Source organism: Natrix helvetica, assembly GCF_964273705.1.
Source record: "Natrix helvetica genome assembly, chromosome: 1".
In the NCBI taxonomy this organism is placed as follows: domain Eukaryota; kingdom Metazoa; phylum Chordata; class Lepidosauria; order Squamata; family Natricidae; genus Natrix; species Natrix helvetica.
The window spans coordinates 297,324,000-297,346,187 of record NC_138548.1 but is presented as its reverse complement, the minus strand read 5'-3'; the positions used below and the strand labels follow the sequence as shown (position 1 = coordinate 297,346,187).

General features: G+C 39.6%; 1 protein-coding gene across 2 annotated transcripts in view; it reads left to right on the top strand.

The window, feature by feature from the left end:
* The window catches only part of CACNA2D2 (calcium voltage-gated channel auxiliary subunit alpha2delta 2), a 677,428-nt gene that overhangs the window by 355,224 nt on the left and 300,016 nt on the right, over positions 1-22,188 (top strand). For both annotated transcript variants that reach the window (XM_081936759.1, XM_081936758.1), the window contains exon 4: positions 4,544-4,603. In XM_081936759.1, coding sequence (XP_081792885.1) covers positions 4,544-4,603 — 60 coding nt within the window. The remainder of the gene's footprint in view (positions 1-4,543; positions 4,604-22,188) is intronic.

The following is a 22,188-nucleotide window of genomic DNA, read 5'->3' as shown; positions in this document are numbered from 1 at the left end:
TCAAAACGTAATTGAGACTGACAATGAAGACTTGAGGGAGATCATGACAAAAATGTTAGCAGAATATATTAAAAAAGACAAACAGCAGTTAGGATGGGATATTGACCTGGTTTATAGGGTTAATTCAGTTTATGCTAGAACACACAATGTTCCAAGAGAGGTTCACATTAAATTTCTTAGAAAGGCTACAAGAGATGAGATTCTGGGGGCACAAAGGGGGCAAACGTTAAAATACAAGGACAGAGAGATAGCCATCCTGAAACAAATCCCGAAGAAAGTAAGAGATAAAAGAAAAAAATATGCACTATTAGCAAAAAAATTATTTGATAAGGGATTCTGGTTCCGGTGGCTTCTGCCAGAAGGTATGCTGATATTCTGGGAGGGCAGCAGAGTTAGAATTAATACAACTATGGAGGCGGAGGCCTTCATGAAAAAAAAAACCCTCCTAGATAAAGCGGATGACACCACACAAGATATGGGAGGTGCCGAGGTTTTGCTGGCAGGCGGGGGGAGGAGGCAACAATGAGAAAACTTAGATCACAGAAGTAAGTTAGAAAAATAGTGCAATTGCTGATATAAGGAATCTTTTTGTTTGATACAAAATAAATGATTGAAACTATTGAAAGATACAATGTAAAAACAAGCTGTCAAAATCTAGTTAAGCAATAACATTTTTTTTACCATTATGTAAAAGTTATGAGAATTGGGATTGAATACCATTTCCTGCATGATGTAGCTGTCAAAATTTGTAACCATACCCATCACCCTTTTCCTTAAAATTTTGTAAAACTAATAAAAAAAACTTTTTCAAAAAAAAAAGTCAATGGGGGACGCCAGACTTATAACGACCAATGAGTCACTTAGCAACTGCAGTGATTCACTCAACAACCGTGAGAAAATAGGCTGTAAAATGAGGCAAAACTCACTTAACAACTGCCCTGAAAAAAAAAGTATTTTGAAGACTGAAACTGAAGTGCTAAGGCAAAGCAAAACAAGAAAATTGTTACTCTACCACCACACACACAAGAACACAAATCAAACCAATGACTGTTTTCAGCTGGATGCAGAGTTTTTTGCTTATTAAATCTATCTATTACTAATGCAATTGTAATTTTATCTCTACTCTCGGTTTCTACTGGTAATTGTTAATTCATGGCAGTTTTAATTACTCTTTTACTTTGCCATGTAGGCTCTATTATTATGTCTGAATACAATTTCCCTGGTGGAAAGAAGTCAAGGATGGGCTTGTTCTGTGGGGAAATGAACAACCGTGAGTTTGTGTTTGCTTACAGAAGTGCCTAAACTTTAGTCTCAAATGGTTACATCTTTATGGCACAAATGCATTTAGCTCTCACTGACTGAGGGCAAGGTTGGATCCCAAGAGCCAGTGGCCCAGCTAGCTTGGCTGAAATTATTCTCCTTATCTGAAAATATATTCCACAGAACCAAGGTAGAGACTGACTGGTACCACAAGCAGGATGTCATTTATTGCGCTTTCTGTTTTTAATTTACTTCCTGAGGCAAAATTGATCCCTTTGGAAGTCCATGGCCTCAGTATAGTCATACCTTTTAGCTTAATTAAAAATAAAGAACAAGCAGTGCTATATTTCTGAGTAAATGTGTTACACAAATCAATTCTCTGCACTTTTAATTTCTTTCTTCCCAGCTCTCCTACTTTTATTTAGTCCGTGGGATTATGGGAAACTTTTCTATCTACCCTGAGATGTTTCTGAAATGCTTCCATGTACATTTCTACAAAGCTTAAAGAGACAGTGAAATGGCAATATTTGGAAAGAAGTAGAACACGTTGTCTGCAGATGAGTGCTAAAGTGAATGTGTCTGAACCAAAATTAATATGACTGCTTTAGCAGACGCAAAAGGAAAAGAAAGAAGGAAGGAGGAAAGGGAGGGAGTAACAGAAGGAAAGAGGGATGGGGAGGAAAGAAGGACATTTTGTTGAATAGTAGAGAAGGAAAATAAACTTCCTACATGCAAACCATCAAAGACTCAGACTTCTGTATGATACTATATGCTAGTTTATTTTCATTTAATAAAGTAGTTAACCTGCTGTGATATCTTTAACAACATCACTTCCTGGGGAATAATATTGATTAAATATGAAGATTAACATTCCTGATACTTTCCAGATGTGTGGTAACTTGGACTCTCAGAATTACTGATCAGCACTTACTAGGTGGGGAAGAATAAGATGCTGGATCTCCCAGGTGGGTTGGAGATTGATTTGGCTAGATCTCGGTTCTGGGGCATTTCAGACAGGGGCAGGATCTAGGGTGGTTTATAACAGCCATGTCAACCATGTAACATCTGAACAATGAGAGTTGCACTAGCTGCCAGTCTGCTCCCAGTACATTAAGAGCGGTGGTGGTACAGTGGTCAGAATGCAGTATTGCAGGCTAAATCTGTCCACCTCTAAGAGTTCAAATCTGACCAGCTCAAGGCTTCCATTCTTCTGAGGTTGATAAAATGAGAACGATGTTAAATAATGGGTAACACTCTTCTTGCCAGTGTTATACGCTTAGAATAAAGCCCTAACTACATCAAAATTCAAAAATAAACTTTGTGATTGATTGTGCTCTGTGCTATTTGCCAGGCAGTTGGAATTGGTTTTTTTCCTGTCTAAATGGCAGAATGGATGGTTTTAAATATTATAGAGGGAAAAGAAGTAATATTGGTTATCCTCACTTCAGTCCTGTTTAGTCATTTAGTTCTAAAGAGTAATGGGAAAACACAAGAGCACCGTCACTTGTTGAGGGACATGATTGATTTTTATTTCAGCATTAAATTAGTACCCCACTCAGTTGGATACCTACCCTGTTATTTTCCCAGTGTTTAAACACTCTGCATATTTATTTATTAAATTTGTATATCGTCCAACTCCCAGTCACTCTAATAATGGAACATATGTTTTAGTGCTACACCTGTTACATTTTATGCAGAAAACGTTCATGTACCCTATCCATAATTTTTCATGCAGCCAATAAAGCTAAAGAAAATATGCTGGCATGGAATGGAAGAAGCAAAACAGTTTTTTCCCCCAATGAGAATGTGACTAGTTTATAAAGGGTTGAAAAAGAAGATGAAAAAATTGGAAGGAACAGTCTCCTCCTTTCCTGGAAAAAAATTGGCATTCCTCTTCTGAAGGCTTCTCTCTCCTCTGCATTTTGGAAACTTTCAACAAGTAGTTTTTAAAAAGCAGCTTGAAGAACATTTTTATGAGCTTTGCTTGGAAGATAAATTGCTCTGAGCTCCTGCTCGGATGCTCCCAGCCCTGATGGAGTCTTTGGGTTGTTTATTGGGGAAGTCCAAGCTGCAATATTGCATTGGAGAGAGAGGGGGGGAGGGAAGGAAGGAAGGAGGGAGGGAGAGAGAGAGAGAGAGAGAGAGAAACTGCGGCATCAAGGAAAAATATTTTGCTTCGTTTTTAATCTGAATATTAGGAAGCATGGTTTTGGCTGGCCTCAGGTTAATGCTTGTGTATTTTACAGCTACTGTGTTTTGTTTCAAAGAATCATGCGATATATTGTTCTAAATTGGGTTTATGACTGTTGCATGTTCCTTTGGGATAATTGCCATTCTGAAAGGTGTTGATATTTCTAAAGAATCCGAGATGCATACATTGATGATATAAGTGAGTGTTTCATGCCTAAGAGAAGAAAACTGCTTTTGTCATGCAGAGCCTTTGCTTGAGCAATGTGGAATATTCGGCATTTAGTCATGCTGGGCACATAACCACGGAGACGTTTTTGGACAGCGCTGGCTCTTTGGCTTTGAAACAGAGATGAGCACCACACCCTAGAGTTGGGACAACTAGCACATATGTGCTTGGGGAGCCTTTACCTTTCACTATTACAAAATAGTTATTTTTAGCAAGCCAATTTCAGGGGAAATGTGCAGGGCTCAGTTGTTTGTTTGGTGCTGCCCAGCTCCAGGCTGACTGTGGAGGATAAAAGGACCATTTGATACGTTTCTTCTCCAATCGTATTTACATTGTTAGGACACTGCAAGGCATTAAACCTATCAAGGCAATAGTATTAACTCAAAAATTAAAATAACATGTCAGCCCGCTTCAAACCTCATCAATTAATCAATTTGGCCTCAAGGTTTGGACTTTGAACATGAGATTTCTGAAGAGCGGCTTCTCCCTCACACTCGGTGTGCCACTGATTGTAATTTATTTACTTTCATTTGTACGTAGAAGCACTGCATTGCACTGACACAGAAGTAAAATGATCCCATAAAAGTAACGAAAGGCAAGGTTTTCCAATAGCTTGAGCATTTAATTAAGAAAGATCAGAGCTGCATATAGAAGATGTTTATGGAAATCATAAATTTTTAATTAATGTCTTTTCACAGCCGAGCTGCCAAGTAAAGGTGCTGAAAATGTTTTGCTACTTAATAAGGTGGGAGAACGATATAGCTGGCTTCTCGTGTGAAAGAGCAGAGTTAAAATGAGTCCTTGGTCATTATTGCCATTCATACTATCTCTTTATGGACTCATACTATTTCTTCTCTTTCATTTCAGAGACTGGCTGATGCAGCAGAGAAGTTTCAGAAGGCCCATCGATGGCAAGACAACATTAAGGTAAGTTTGTAAATCTTGGCATGGCCTTTTCTGATCTCCATGTCTTGGGCTCCTTTTTCCTATTCCTTTGGTTTAACATGATCATCCTTAAACTAAGATATAGAAGTAGTCCTCGACTTACAACAGTGCATTTAGTTACAACGGCACTGAAAAAAGAGATGTATGACCATTTTTCACACTTATGACCATCTCAACACTCCCATGGTCACATGATCAAAATTCATATGTTGGCAAGTAGTTCATATTTATGACCATTGTAGTATCCTGGGGGGGGTGTCATGTGATCCCCTTTTGCGACCTTCTAACAAGCAAAGTCAACGGGGAAGCCACATTCACTTAACAACCAGGTTTTACTAACTTAACAAATGCAATGATTCACTTAACAACTGTGGCAAGAAAAGTCATAAAATGGAGCACATTCACTTAACAAATGTTTCACTCAGCAACATAAATGTTGGCCTCAATTGTGGTCATAACTCGAGGACTACCTGTATTGAGATAAAATTTCTCTTCTGGCTGAGAATGCTGGCAATTGCAGTCCCAATACACCAGGAAGCTTTCGATTTGGAAAAACTGGTCTAATATCTATTTATCAAAGATCCTTCTCACAAATTTATTCTTTAAAAAAAAACGATCAGGCATCTTAGGCCATTAATTCATTTCCTACAACGGCTAGCCACAAGAGGTGCTACTAAAGTGACATAAGATTATCCTTACTGCTGATCCTAAACTATACTTGTACCCGTCTCCAAATATGAGTGTGATCTATCATTGTGCCTAAAGATACACCAAAAATTAAAATATTTTACAGGTTCCAGACTTTTAACATTGTTCCACCATAGTTGTGCACTAAGAGATTTCTCACATCTCATGTTTCTTTGCGCTTTATTTCCCATCACCTATCTTTTCCTTTCCTGTCTCCTACTTCTGTAATGTTCTAGTACTCCGATTTCTGAAAACAAGCTCCATCTTATCAAGTTCATGCGTGGATGCCCTGTTCTGGTCATTCATTCATTCATTCATTTAATCAAACATATGCGGCCACCCATCTCACAGACAACGATTTTGGGTAGCGTACAACAATCCAAAAAGTAGAAATATACACAAGTCATTATCCAAAACCATTATTATAATAAAGGTTTAAAAGCATTTAAAACTATAAAAACTCAACTAAGACAGAGGTTCCTAGTTCTCTTAGTTCTCAATGCCTCCCAGCTCTAATGAAATTGAATAAAGCCACTTGGAACTCATTTTTAGTATTACCTCTGCTCACACGTGCATGAAATAAGACAATTCAAAAGACTGAAGGCGAAGGTCGAGGTAATGGTTAAAGAGTTGTTTTCAGGTTACCATGGAGAACTCCTTGGAAAGCTTGCCATTTTGCCATCTCGGCAGTCTGAGAGGAATTGTGTAGGTTGCCCTGCACGGATTGTCCAAAAAGATGGTTCTTAAACCAAAGAGGGTAGCAGGAACCTGGCATTTTTCTTTGGGTTCACCTTTTCATAGGATTTGATGCAATTTCATTCCAGTTGAGGTAGGTTTTGGAGGAGAAAAGAGCCGTTGAAATGGATGCCAAGCAAATGTTGCTGCTTTAATGATTGCATTTGAGTTTGTAATTATGGCACCTCTGCCAGGAAATGGGTGTTCTACTTGGAAATTCAGCCAAATGAAACCCAAGAAAAGAGATCTTTTCCTTTCAGGAAAAAGATTAAGGAAAATAATTTCAAACCAGTCAATCCACTCTTGCTAATCATCTGTTATAGTGGGCATAAGGGGAAGGAATATTTCTTGATGCAAGCTGGTTTTGTTCATACTATAAAACATTGCCCCATGGTATTCTCCAAATGTATGTATTTATTTATTGCATTTCTTCACCATCCAATAGCCAAAGCTCTCTGGGCACTTCAGAAATTAATGGTGGAGACCATAAAATATAAAGATATAATAAAACTTAATGTAAAACATTAAACAAATAAAACCATCTCAGAATGAATCCAAAATAAACAACTAGGGGAGGCTAATAGGAACGGAAGAATCTAAATGATGCTAATAACTTTTAAAGCGAAATATTAAAAGGCTAAGCAGCCTGACAGAATAAAAATGTCTCCACTTGACCCACTGTACACCATAGTGTAAGTATCATGTGAACTTTTCCAAGAACAGAAGGGCATACCTTAATCCAGGTACGTAACACCATTGATTTTCTTTAATCATTTTGCGGGGTACTTGGAAAGCAACCTCAGAAAATGACCTTAGAGTCCGTGTCCAATAAAGGAGTGATACTCTTCCAGGTACCTAAAGTTGCTTAGAATTTAACAGTTATCTCTTTCAAAAAGGCCTATTGGTACTAATGGATAAGCATTAGGAAAAAAAGTCATGGAAGCTTGTTTTTATATATGAAAACAACAGAGAGACTATTATATGCTCAAAAGTAGTATATCAATCTACAGCAGAGGAATGGTGAAGATGATGGAACTTGCAGAGATAGCTAAATAAATTTCATTTATTTCATTAGAAATAAAACAATATCTACATTTATAGTTCACTGGAAACCCCTTATAGATTTTTTGTATGAAATAGAAAAAAAATGCATTTATGATTGCTGGTTTTAATGATTAGGGAAAAAAGTGAACAAGAAAAAGAATACTCATAGTGTAAGGCAGTGATGGCGAACCTTTTTTGGCTCACGTGCCATAAGTGGGGGAGCTCAGGGGGTCGTGTGTGGGTGTGCCATACCCATAATGCAATGTGCAACCCCCCCAGTGCGCATGCGTGCACTACAGGCGCGACCCCCCATTTTTACATGCTTTTTTCGCCCTCCCCAGGCTCCCGAGGCTTTATAGGAGCCTGGGGACAGCAAAAAAAGCCTCCCCCAGACTCCCACCGGAGACATCAGGGAAGCCTCCCGACGGTCCCTGAAGCCTTCGGAGCGCTCAAAACGACCCTCCGACTTTGCTCGGAGGATCGTTTGGAGCACTCCGAAGGCTTCAGGGACCGTCCGGAGGCTTCCCTGATGCCTTCGGAGCGCTCAAAACGACCCTCCGAGCAAACAGGAAGTCACTTCCGGTTTGCTCGGAGGGTCGTTTTAAGTGTTCTGAAGGCGTCAGGGAAGCTCATGAAGCCTCCGGAGGGCCTCCGGGGGGGGTGCTTTTCGCCCTCCCCAGGCTCCTATAAAGCCTATAGGATGAACTCAGCTGGCCAGCATGCACATGCGCTCTGGCCAGCTGACAGGGCAGCGCCTGGCGTGCCCTGACAAATGGCTCCGTGTGCCACCTGTGGCATGCGTGCCATAGGTTCGCCATCACTGGTGTAAGAGATAATTTTGTAATTGTACTTGTATCAGTATTTTCTGCAAAGAATTTTGAAAGTGTCTCTCTCTTTAGCCTGTCTCTGTCCTTTGTATTTTTTTAAAATTAAAAAAATATTTTGAAACGGAAAGGAAGGATAATCCAAACTGCAAGTCTTCTTATCAAGGGTTTCTGTGTTAACTGACATTGTGTCACCCTACTCCAAATAAAAGAATTAGGATAAACATGATTCAGTGCCACCTCATAAAGCAGGGTTTCCCAAACCATGAGGCATATCTTCCTGGGAAAGGTGCAGACAAGAGTTCAGGGTGAAGTGTGAGGAACGTTTTCTTATATTGTTACAATAAATCTACCTTTCCTAAAGTTTTGTTTTCATTATTCATTTGTGTTCATTTCTGTGTATGGGTTTTTGTGGGGGGTGTAGGTAAAGACTATACTCAAGGCAAAATGTTTAGGAACCTCTATCATAAAAGATGATCTTCTGGACAAGTAAAATTGTGCAATGCAGATCTTAAGTTTTGTATTCTTTGCCATTTGTTTCAATTCTCTTGCCTGCTTTCCTGGTCAGGTGGGTGCCTGATTTGAAGTGGCTCAAAGCTTATTGTGGGATACATAATTAAATGTCATTTGCAATTCCCTTCTAATAATCATGATGCATGAATGTGCATTACACAAAATGACCGTTCTGATGGGAGAGAATTGTCGTGCATTTAAATTGATAATTTTTGCGATGAGATATATCAGTTGGGAAATCCAAACCTGTGTTGAGTTGAGGGGTGGGAAAATGTTACGTCCTTATTTTGCTTCTATTTACTTAGCTTTATTTTAGAATCTGCCCATGTAGTAATCAACTTTTGAATCTATAGCCCAGTACAGAATTTTTAAAAAACTGATCGCAACTTATTTATGAACAAAGACACTTAAGATAAAATTCCAAGAGGAAAGGTTTAGCCACAGCTTTACTAATTTTTATCTTCTCTGGATGAATCCTGCTGTTACCAGGCTTTTTTCCTTGGCTACCCCTTAATTTGTAAAGTCCTGATCATTGATTATTGATCTGTCATGAATATGGCAAAATGTGGAATGGTGCCGTGGCCTAGAGGTGGAGTTATCGCCCCATAATCAGGAGGCTCTGAATTTGATCCTAGGTAGCAGCAGATATTTCTCTCTCTGGGCACAATGAGAAAATATCTGCTGCAAACTCCGCATTGGCAATAGGAAGAGCATCCGGCCAGTAAACATTCAGCTCCATTCAGCTGCCCCAGATCCACCATAATGCAAAGGATTATGGGATCATTAAAAGACTATGAATATGGCAAAATGTCTAACCACTAATGCTCCCACCTTTTCCATTTTTGCCAAGCCCCAAACAAATCATAGAATGCTTGAGGGATTCTAATATCTCTTTATCTGACTTCGCTGTTAGAGAGACACAATTCTCCTGATATAAATTTTGTTTCTGTGCTGTTTTTGTTTTTTTAACTTCACTGTTTTTCTTCACTGCCTTTTACTTTAACAACTTTACTAAATTAGACCTTGGCACTGGACTGGATTCCTAATTATAACTTCAAACATCATTTATAATTATTAATTATGATTTTATTGTAGTCTGAATCACTTGGATTATGTTGCAGGCAAGGAAATGGAAGGTGGGCTCATCACTTACCTGTGGGAATTAGAAACTTAGCTGGTTGTTCTCTACTCCTGAATAAACACTCTGGGACTGAAGGACGTGAGAGGTGTATGGAGCTGTTAGGAATGGCTTTGTTTATAATCTTCAGTCATGGATCTCTACATACTTGAAATTCGAGGCTATTATTTTATGCAACTAATTATGAATTTATCATAGTCCACAACATCTTGTGCTATAATGAATTAGCTGGTAAGGGTACTCAAAGACTATTTTGAGTGTGACAGATTGAACACAACAGCAACTAGCTTCTGGCACTAACTTCTGCTGCATGGATAAAGCATAAGATGACTTTAATATCCATTGGATTCAAGTGGTAATTTCTCCTATATATCTGATGCAAGAAGCATGTAGATGTACCATATGCCTCTTAGAGTTTATAGCATTTTTGTTTACAAATATGTTTCAGAAGGTTTCTTATTTTCTTCTGTTTACATAAGTTTATTCAGTTCTCATTCTGGAGAACTGTTCCCACAGTGATCATGTGAGATTTTTGGGAGGTCAGGTAACAATTCCAAACGAAATGGTGTGGCATTCCAGAAAAAGCAGAAAAAATAATATCTTAGATACAAGCATTTCCCAAAAGGTTTGAAAACAAAAGAATGTGCTCTAGAGTATAAATTTAGATGGGGTGCTAATTGCAAATCCACATCAGGCTGAGAAATGTTTTAGATTAGCCCTAAATTGGATAGACCACAAGACTCCCTTATGGACAGAGAATGGATTTTATATGACAACACTTCTAACCTAGATAGCATCCTTCTAATACTGTGGGATGCACTTATAAGTAGAATGAAGGTCTGTTCCGGCGAAGATTAAATGAAGTTATTGCCTTTTTATTTAGTTGCTTGGGTGATGGGATTATTTCATATAGAGATGGAGACAGAGAGGTATATAGCGTAGGTAGGAATAAATGATTGGAGGGAGCAACTACTGAAGGTCAGTGAAAAAAGTGTTATGGGAAGAAAAATATTTCGCCATCACTCTTCTCCCATTGCACTAGGCAATCTGCACTGCCTGCCTGTCCACTTTCTTCACTAAGACACATTTCTTTCTTTAAAGGAAGTTAATGTGACATTCCGTTTACTTCTTTCAAGGATCTAAGGGCAAGCACTGAGTGCTGCTAAAGGCTGTTGTTATAACTTTACACCTGAGTGAGCCTGAGACCTAGGACTTCACTAGAGTGTCATTTGTGAAAAGACAAAGGAGTGAAACACATGCTGAATGGCAATGGCTATCCTATGGAGGATTCAGCTGCCGCAGTGGAAAAGGTAGAGCAAGAAAGGAGAATCAGTGAGGAGAGGGGGAGCAGAGAATAGAAAAAGAAATAAAGACAAGAATTGGAACTCAAAGAATCCCCAGCGGACATGAGGCTTTTCTTTAGAACAGCTTTTCCCAGGCTGCTGACCTCCAAATATGCAATAGCAATAGCACTTAGACCTATATACCGCTTCACAATGCTTTACAGCCCTCTCTAAGCAGTTTACACAGAAGCAGCCTTTTGCCCCCAACAATGTGGGTCCTCATTTTACCCACCTCGGAAGGATGGAAGGCTGAGTCAACCTTGAGTCTTGTGAGATTCGAACTGCCAAATTGCAGGTAGCCGGCAATCAGCAGGATTTGCCTGCAGTACTGCATTCTAACCACTGCGCCACCACAGCTCTTACGGATGGAAGGTAGGAAAGCACCAGGTAGGGGAAGGCTGCCATTTAGATGGTCTTCATGAATATATTGTACTAAAGAGATCTGAAGCTAAGCAATATTGATTTTCACATTCCAGCTTCTTAAAATATATATAATAAATCTGGCCCTTGGAGGAAACTCCCTGGCCATTCTCTCTTCCCCTGATCTTAAATGAAATTTGTGACAACAGCTTTTAAAAGCAAAGCCAGAGTTGACAATGCAGATATGTGGATTCCTCTGAAGAGCAGGTGTGAAATTAACTTTTCCATTGAGGTATCATTCTATTTCTGGTGATTAAAGATTTGTTACAGCTCTGAGGTAAGAGATTCGGTACACCGTTCAGAATGGAGTCAGTTTAATTTATTTAACTCCATGTAACCTTGTTGTTCCTGTATCAAAAACATAAGCCTTGCTGAATTCTTTACTACCGTCATACCTTCTTGGCATTCCATTGTCTTCATTGTATTGGAGGTTGTGGAGAGAGAGAGGGAGATGGAATAATATCTCCCAGCATCAATTGTGAATGAGATAGTTTTAATTAAGTCAATAAAGCTGTCTTGAGCCATGGTGATTAGTATTGCAGGATAATTCTGTTGACAGCCAGGGGTTCAGTCCTCATCGGCTCAAGGTTGACTCATCTTTCCATCCTTTCGAGGTCAGTAAAATGAGAAGCCAGATTGTTGGGGGCAATATGTTGACTCTGTAAACCGCTTAGAGAGGGCTGTAAAGCTTATATGAAGCTGTTGTTCTGACCTAGGCTTCCTGATAAAGCATCGATCAAACGCTTAGTCCCCAAAACCCTCTTTTATTTAAACGGCTGTGAATGATGGTAATTCACAGCCCGTAATGATTCACAAACAGTCTGTGAAGAGTCCAACAGATGTCTGATAGAGTCTTTCAGGGTAATGCTGATAAGCAGCCACCTTTATCTCCCTTGAAACACTGCCAGAGACCTAATTGCCAACTGCAAGGCAAAGCGGAGCACTGAGTCAATTGGAGCTTCTCAGAGTTTGAACCGACCAGAATGAATAAATTTCTTCCTGCAAAGGCTGATGTCCGTTTGCTCCTCTTTTATGTCTTATGGGAGGAGCCAATCATTTCCAAGCCTTACTCCTGAATCGCCCCTTTTGTCTTAGCTGTTCTTGCCTTATGGCAGCTCTGTACATGCACACACTGGGAACAGACTCCTCGCTGATGCCAGGCTCCGGAGGCAGCATATCACTAACAGATAGCCTTGGCTCCCTCTCTGCCTCCGACACAGAGCCCTCGTCCGAGCCTTCCCCAGACTTCAGGACTGGCCCATGTTCCTCCCCAACCTCCTCACTGTCTGACTCTGCTGCCAGCTCCGCAGGCTGCTGGCGGACCACAACAGCTGTATATAAGTCGAATTGCTATTGCTATTGCTTTTGCTATTGTTCCCTTATAAGTCAGAATAAACTATAGTTTCAGGCAATGTTACAGGGTTTTCATTTACTCCTCTTGTAGGAACTAAGTGGAGACATAGCACATGAAATGAAATGGAAGGGTCCTTGGAGATTCTACGGGCCTGCGCAGCTGCAGTCTTGGGATCTTCAGTACTTTGGCCGTCAAGGCAACTTATTTGTGACATTTCTTTTGGGGCATTTTCCTAGAGCTAGTTTGGCCTCTGGGAAGAAATAGCTTTTCACTCCATTATTAAAGCTTAGCAAGACTGTGTTTTTCACTGGGCTGTCATATTCTCCAAACTATACTGGGGCTCAACTTTTGAGAATGGATATTTGCTATGCAGATCTATTTATATCCTTGTATGCCCTAGTCTTCCAACAGCTCCAGACATCTGAGAGCCTGCACACTGTCTCTTCCTAAGGTGGGCATATCATTAGCAATGTGTAGGAACAATGATGGCATTTAGCTTCTCCTGCCTGTGATGAGAGAATAGAGGACAATCCCTTCCGCTTAGGTTTGACTTTCACATGTCTAGCTTTCATTTCCATAACCCAAAGCCAGAATCAAGTAGAGTTTTGTTATCTCAATATTACATAATAAATGCCTGGAGACAACTGTTTTCTCCTTGAAGACAAGTGACATCTCCAAAGCTGCCTTGCTGACAACTCCAAATTTCTAGTTCAGAGCCCTGATTCCCAAAGGAGCAGCTCCACTCCCATCCAGATATGAATAATATATGAATGCATAAGTTCAGGAGGTAGAGGGCAGCCACTATATTTTTCTGCCTCTCCACTCAAATAAGCAGACATGAAATGAGCAGCAAATATTGTTGCTCTATAAATCCCATAGCACAGGGTTTCCTGTATTCCATCTTGACCCTTGATGTGACTGCCTCTGTGGTTACTCAACTGAATGGTATGACTACATCTGAGAAAACTCTCTGGCTTTTCAAACTGGGCACCAGGCAATTCAGATGAAAATATTTGAACCTGAGTAACAATACAGAGGAGCAATTAAGTTTTATAGTTATTCCATCTATTTTTACTCTTGGTATTATCTATTGGCCTATGCCTATCTTTGTAGAAATAGTAATCCAAAGAATTTTTCTTTCTTTCTTTCTCTTTATTTCTCACCTTTACTGTTTTTATAAATAGCTGAAGGCAACAAACATATCTAACACACCTCCTTCCTCCTATTTTCCCCACAACAACAACCCAGTGAGGTGGATCAGGCTGAGAACTTGGGTTCTCAGAACCAATAATATAAGTCAGTAATTGAAGGATGGCATTGATCCAGATGTAGGAACTGGTCAGTTAGAATCAGGATCATAACATGATAAGCAGAGGGCCTTCAGATCTTCTATATAGATTTATATAGAAGAATGTTTCTCGATTGGATGCCTTTCAAACAGATTTAAATTGCAGCTTCCAGGATTCTGGGAGTTGCAATCTCAAGTTATTTCATGTGTGCCTTGTTGGGAAAATGTGGTATAGAATGTACAGGTTTGTACAGCAGACTTCCAGCTTCTGGCCATTTTAGTCATTTAATCAATTTTTATAGTAGGCTGTCATACTCCCATGAAGTAAAAGGTAGAAGAGGCTGCCATTTCAGGTCAAAAGTGAGAAACGTGTTGGACATCAGTTGGCAAAAATAAGGGATCATCTTGTGAAGTAAAGTTCTGCTTTCAAAAGAAGGACAGACAAACGGTGTGGATTATAGGACAATCTTTTTGCTAAAACCTTTACAATGCCAATGGTATAATTATCCTGGAAACTAAGCTAATCTGTAACTTAATATAGTTTACAGCAGAATTGTCACACAACTATTTACTGCCCAATTTTGACTTTAAAATTTAATGGGTGCACTGACTTCAAGTGTATAAAATTGTAGTCAATTATGGATTTAAAATCACCATTCCCAAGTCACTTAATGGGCAACATTTGCTTGCATTGCTTCATCCAAAGCTACATAGAGGCAGTCAAAAAATGGCACAAGAATTTATACATATATTTTTTTAGAAAAACAGCTCCTTTAAAAATGACATATTGTCATCCTGGTTCTGCTTGAGTTGCACATATATTTAGCAGATTTAACCCACCATTTCCCAAAGAAGCAATTAAGAGCTTAGCATGGCTGTTTAAACAAGGAAAGCTAGATTTAAGGTATGGAATTTGACTCTTAACAGATTTGTGATAGAAATATGATTTAGAATTGTAAACAGTGACAGTGATTAAGAGTTTCAGCGGCCTGCCCAGAAAAGCAGATCAATAGATGATTCAGGATTTAACATTTCTATTAAAATGTATGACTTAACAAGAGACACTTCATGAATTTCTTGGCATTAAACAAGTTAGGCTAGATGATTCTAGGTTTTCTCCACAAATCTTTAAATCTCCAACCCATAATAACATGTTTGATGGCTTGGAAGCTAGTTTATGGACCTGGCAGATTAATGTCTTTAGGTCTCACTCCATTTCCTCTCTTTGCTGGTACCCAGCAGAGTCTAATAGAAATTAGGCTACAAAGAAGGGAACAGTTAAGGTTTTTTAAAACAGCACCCCCAAAGAGTGGTGCCATGTTTTATGTTGTTATCTGCCTCTGGCAGGTCTGTAACCCTTCTCCTAGGATGGTGGCAGTGACCTCCATCAACAGTGCAAAGGGCCCTTTCTGTGACTTCCTTTTCCACTCCAGCCAGAAATGCCTCTTTGTCTATTATTTGTGACCCATGGGCCACTGTGCCATTATGTAAATATAAGGAAATCATCTTTCATCTCTGTTATCTCAGGCATTCAGCAACCCCAGAATAAAGAAGAGCTTAATGATTCCTTTCCTGGTCCCCTTCATCTCTGAAATGCACAATTAGCTCATTCTTCTTGCGTTTTTTTGTTTCTCTTCTGAAAACATTTTCAACTTTTCCTTTCCTATTCTTCCTCCAAATTATTTGGAGTTTAGATTATTATGGGTAGTAGTGCTGTGGTGCCAGGGAGATAACTTTGATCCTTAGGAGGCAAAGCAAAAGGAGTGAAAAGAGTCCATTTTCCTTTGTAGACTAGAATCAAGGGTGAAAATGTATTTTTTCTTTCAATCCTTTCCTTCCCACCCTACTGATTATCAACAGCTTTAGTTTAATTCTAGAAATTAGTTGAGAGAAGAGCAGTTTCTCCAATCTAACTCACCAGGTTGAAGATCTAAACAGGGGCAGGGAAGGGGGATTTCCCACCCACCCCTATTTCTGTCATATGGCCTTTTCTCCTTCTCAGCCTAAGGATGCTTTGGGTCCCTTTCCTCCTTTTACTGCAGTAGCTCGTCTGAGTCTCTGTAGGGACAATTGAGCCCCTTCATGCATCTGTATGATGATTGTGCCCAAATCTATCACTGGCAAAATAATCACAGAACGAACTGAAATACATGCTATTTATCCCAGTCCTCCAACAAATAAAAGCAGAAGGGAAATGGGACAGAAAAGAAGGATAGCCCTGGCTAGAGAGATTTTCCCAGCCTCTGTTTATCTTCCCCAAGTCCGGTCCTTTTAATTTTCAAGTCTCCTTTCTCCTTGAACACATTCTACACACACCTCCAAAGAAAAAGCCTCAGTGATTTTAAAATCCTCTTGTTGCAGTTGCTGCTGCTGCTGCTGCTACTTTGCTCTCTATTAACATATCCTGTAGTTCACTTGCTAAGTGTTAGTGTGTAGTAGCAGCTGTCTGTCCCGATTAGCAGGAGACAGCACTGAGTCAGTGAAGAGCAGCAAAAGAACATTTCCTCTAGCCCAGGGATCAGATTTCTGTCACTGTAGGGCAGATTCCTGTCATACCTGCCTATGGCAGAGTTGCTGGTATTTTTAAGCCATGCAGATCAATAAGCAGGCATTTCATCGAAATCATCAGCAATCACACCAAGCAAGAGTGAGTTTTGTGGCTTACAGAGATTTATTTTTTTTTAAAAAAAAAATCCAGCTCAGTTCTTTAAATGTCAAAGTGGTTTACAAGAAAAGTCATAAACAAGAAAACACAAAAATTCAGCAAAAAAAGGAACTTGGGTCAGCACTGAAAATATAACACCATCTGTTAAAAATGCAAAGCACAAGGGTCACTAAATATCACTGGAGATTGTTGGGAGAAATATGTTGCAGGGCTTAGATTGGGAGTGACAAGAGGAAATCACAAGATTTTGAGGGAAGGCCTTGCTAAGCATGCTCTGTAACACAGTGAAGAACCTTGGAGAGGGTCTCCTGATTTTCTTAAGCAGAGAAGGAGATTGGTAGAGAAGAGAGCAAAAACTCTACAACTCTTTTCCATGTATTCCCTTCTCACCCATTTCTTTGCTAAACTGTATTATGATGAGTTAGAACAGAACAGAGTGGTGCTTTGAGGAATGTACTGGTAAGTAGGATAAAACTGGGCAGATCTGTTCAAAGTGGTATCTAACTCTGAACAGATCAGCCCAGTTTTATCCTACTTGTTAGTAAATTAGTTAATTCCTCAAAGCAGCACTCTGTTGTGTTGGATCAATCAATCAATCAATTTACCACCTTGGCAGGTTGTGTGAGGAATTGAACAGGGTTCTCAATTCTGTCATCTGTAGCCTGCATCCTTGCCCTTTCTGGTTGCTCAAAGTCTTCTGGGAGGTGACAGGAAGCTGGGTCAGAGTAGTAGTGAATGCATCCTTGACAGAGGGTTAGTGTCAACTATCTTGAAGGAGGGGGTTATAAGACCCATGCTCAAAAACCTATTTTCTCAACATGACAATTTTGGACAACCACCAGTCAATTTCTAAAATTGCATTTCTGAGGGAAGGTGATGGAATTATAGTCGGCAGTTATGGAGAGCTCTAGAAAAAATAGATTGAGTATGTAAAGCGTTCTGGCACATATAGATTTATTCCTGATTTCCCCAGAGAACAGGACTATAACCACAGGTGGTATGTGTGTTTTGAGATGGATCCATTTCTTATGGGAGTTCTGTTTACATTGTCACTATTCTTTGGGGAATGAAAAGGTTTTAGTATTGTACTGCTGTTTTTATTATTGTTGTTGTTTTAATCCTGTTTATGGCGGAGGGCTATATAAGGCACTCAGAGCCAGTAACAATTGGAGAAACATCTAAACATAGCTAGATGGCTAAATAAAGACATAGGGGAGTCTGCAGACATGAAGGCAATAGTAACTTAATTTCTGGCTACATTCTAAGGCATTGGGGTGAACGACAGCAGGACATGTGGAAGCACCCTTTAATTATCACAGCCATTTCAGAAGCCAGTGCAGACCTGACAATTGCTGAAAAATCACAATTAAGGCAAGCAGAAAAGAGTAATTGGAAGCGGGTAAGCTTTCCTCTGTGAAGTCTGTCTCTACCTTTTTATTACTCTGTATGGGCTCCCTAATATAAGGCCTCCCTCCTTTTGCCCCAAAGCTCTTGTGGTTAAGAATTTGAGAGCAGAATATATTTGCTAGAGAAAGAGTTCTAATATCTGAGGTGGCTTGCTCTCCCTTTTTATATATATATGTATTTGTGTTACAACCCCTGGTATGCCTAAATATGGGAGGAAGGTCACTACTCCCTCTTTCTGTCCTTCGGCTCATCACAGAAGACCATGCAGGCAGAAAACCATATTTTTATTTTTAATGTTGCCTTTTTATATTTGTGTTGTATTTGTACTGATAAATAAATAAAGGGAGACTAGATCTATACTAGTCTCCCTTTATTTATTTATCAGCACAAATACAACACACACACACACACACATATATATATATATATATGTGTGTGTGTGTGTTATATTTGTACTGATAAATAAATAAAGGGAGACTAGTATAGATCTATTTCGAGCTATATATATATTTAAAATATATAGTTATATAGTTATATAGTTTTATAACTATAACTCTATCTATCTATCATCTATCTATCTATCTATCTATCTATCTATCTATCTATCTATATATATATATATATATAGATGTGTCTCCACATTTCATAAAAGAAATAGCCCCCAACTGGTAGAGCTTACCCATTAACCTCTGGAATGTATTTAAATTCTGAGTGTCAGGGTTCTAATAACACCCCCAGCCAAAGAAGACTCTGAGGCTTGAGTTTCTTCAAAGTTCCATTTTATTAGAGATGTCATATTGGCACATCTGGGAAAACCCAAATCTGAAAGTTTCCAGGTTTTCTCCACCCAAAAGAAAGCTCAAGTCCCTGCCCAGCACCCACATGTTCATCATATGATCCAATCAGGCACCATCCAAAATTAGAGATGCTTCCCAGTCACCTCAATGCAGCTGCAGGGCAAGGTGGCCTTGACTCTCTGAGAAAATAATGTTATTTTGACTATATATCACCCATACTCTATATAATCCCCACTCCCATTTCTCCACAGTAGCAAATGTGACAAGCCTGAAGGCTCAAATGTAAAAGATGGCTTCCAGGTCTGATACTGGGCTGGGCAGTGCTTACCCTGAGAGCCCTTCTTTTGAAAATACACATAAAATATTGGCCGTAGCTCCTAGAATCTTTTGGCAACTATGGCTGGAAGCTCTCTAAGCTGGGTGACCAACACATCTGTAGTGCGTAAGGTTGGGGAAGGCTGTTACAGGTGGATTGTGCTGCTATCTTTGAACAACCTCAAACAATAAGTTCCATATTCTTCTTGTGATTAAAATTTGTCAAATAAAAAAGAAATAATTCCTGCTGTATTAGTTTTCTTCTGGAATTGTGATTTGTCCTCCCACGTCCACTTTTTAGAAAGATACAGAGATGCATCTCTTCAGTTTAGCTGTTAGTGCTACGTTAATGGTGGTGCATATTTTTTGTATTATTTTAATATAATTTTTTGCATTATTATTTATCTGTGTATTTTCTTTTTTTTATAGGTATCATGAGTGAAATTTTTGGATAGAAAGTGGCTTTATACATTAGATAAAAGAAAAGAAAATAGTCTCTCTCAATTGCAGGATGTTTGTGTGGGACTTAGAAAGATTTAGTTATATTCACTCAAAATCCTGAGGGTGAAAATATTTGTGTATGTACCGTATGTGTATGAGTGACAGTAATGTTATAGAAAGGAGCTGATGCATGAGACTATATAAACAGATAAAGTTAACTATAACGGTCTGTGGGGAGACATTAGATATACAGTGAAAAAAAGAAATGCAGCTTCGTTTGCTGCAGTGGCTGAACATCTCACAGGTTTGGGGAATATAAATATAAAGAGAAAAGGTTAAATGAACAAAGGCTAAGGCCCAGAGTAAGTCTTGGAAAGTGGCAGCATTGGATGATCTTGCTGGGGCTGGTTTGACAGGAGACATCCAGGCAATCCCTGGGCTGTGAGCTATATTACCACTGGGTTACTGCCTAGAAAACTATCCTGCAAAACTGTCTAGAAAATCCATTAAATCCCCAACTACCAAACTCAACCTGAAGAATTGAGACTTGACTTCATGTAATGGTTAATTCACAGACTAATAAAGATTCGAGAGATGGTTTGGTAAACAGACAGCAACAAGGTTTCTCATTATCTGCCAAGAGGTCCACTTCCTCTCCATTTCGCAGAAAAGTCACTTAGAAATAAGTGGAGTAAGGCCACATGAATAATAATTAAGTTGCTCAAAATTCCCATTACCTATCCTTTTCAGTTCAATACATTTTATGAGGGGAAACCTTCTGTAAGAGTCTTGCTTTTTGTTTGAGGAAACTGCCAAATCATAACATTTTATTTAGAATAGTATATGAGAAATATATATATTTCAGACACCATGCACCTAACTGGGTCTCTTCCCTGATGTATGTATAGCATTCACTACAAAGCAGGAAAAAAAGTTGTTAAATCGGGTAATGGATAGGCACACACAAGCTAACGGTAACAACAGGTCTTTATTAGGTACAACAAGTGAGAACAATCCAGAGAAGGTTGAGTCTGACAGCAGCCCTTTTATAGGGAGCTGTCAGACCTTTCGACCAATAGGATTAAATCTCTGTTCCCGCCGGAACAGAGGACCTTGGTGGAAACCACTGTAGTTAAAGAAAGTATCTAACAAAAGTGTTTTCCACAAGCTGGAGTTAACTGCATTTCTTTTCAATGTTAATACATACCGTATGCAGCTAAATTGATGATTCTAGGACCAGGGGGCGGGCTGCTATGAGTTTTCCCGGGTTCAGGAGAACCCATATCTAACTTTATGGCCAGTTCAGAGAACCTCCAAATCCCACTCCTGACTGGCCCCTCCCACCCCGCCCCTCCCAGAAGTCTCCACGCAGCCTGTTTTGGATGTGAGGTAAGTGCAGGGCTCATGCGGAGGCTCCGGAAGGGGGGAAAACAGGTATCCTGGAAGTTCTGGAAGGCCCGAAGGCTTGAGTCTAGGGAAGGTGAAAACACTCCCCCTCCCCACTGTGGTGCAGGAGGCCGACTAGACCACATCCACCATGGCCACGCCCACCCAGCAACCAGGAAGAGAACCCGTTGCTGACATTTTTGAAGCCCACCCCTGACTAGGACATGTTCTGTTAACATAGAGCTATTGTGTTTCCTTTTGAAAAGAATCCACCATCACTGGCTTTGCTTAGCTGGGCCCCAGGATTCTCCCCTGGGCTGATGACAACTGTTATATTCCCGGTGGAAGAAATGCTTTTATTTCCACATTCTTAAAGCAGTTTCCCAATGAAGAGGTATGTTATGGTCTGAGCTTAAAATCAATTTTTATAACGCTGGCCTGAAAAACACACATTTCTTGCTTTTTCACTTGTTATTACTTCTCTCCTTTTTGTCCCCTGTGCTCCACTGATGTTAGCATTTTCATCAGATTGTTTAATTTAGTACTTCTGGTTTTGATTACCTACAACTCTCTGGTAACCTTTAAAATTGGTTCGCTAACAGTGAAGTCTCACAAAGACAAGCTGCAGAGAGTGATGGTGGGAAAGAAACACGGCCATGTTTTAATCCAATGAGCTTTCCAAGACTGTGTACTCTCCAAACCCAAATCCTGGCACAAATGTCAGCTTCTTTGCTGAATATGAGGAACTGGTAGATGAGTTTATTGTGCTACACATTAGTACATGGATCTCATAAGCACTGCCAGATTTGTGAACAGTAACGGGGTTCTAGGAGGGGAAAAACATGTCATATGTCTGGAAGTAGGTACGTTTTTTGTTTGATTGTTTGTGACATTTCACTTGCATTGGAAGGATTGTGAACTGATCATTCTAATGGAAGAGTTTGACCAACCACAGCAGACTGTTATGTTCAAGTAACTGGTAACCCGGCATTGCCCGGGTATTTATTTATAGGGGGGAAATGTCCGGACTAAACATAATTTCTAATATTGGATTTTCCCCCTTACCAGAGAGAGCCCCCTTGTGGAGTACTGTGAGGCCATTACCATGGTAACTCCACTGCGCTGTACAGTGGAAACCATTTTATGGCAATACAGTAGAAACCATTTAAGGAACAACAGGCTGTATCTTAACAGAATACATACTCCAAGG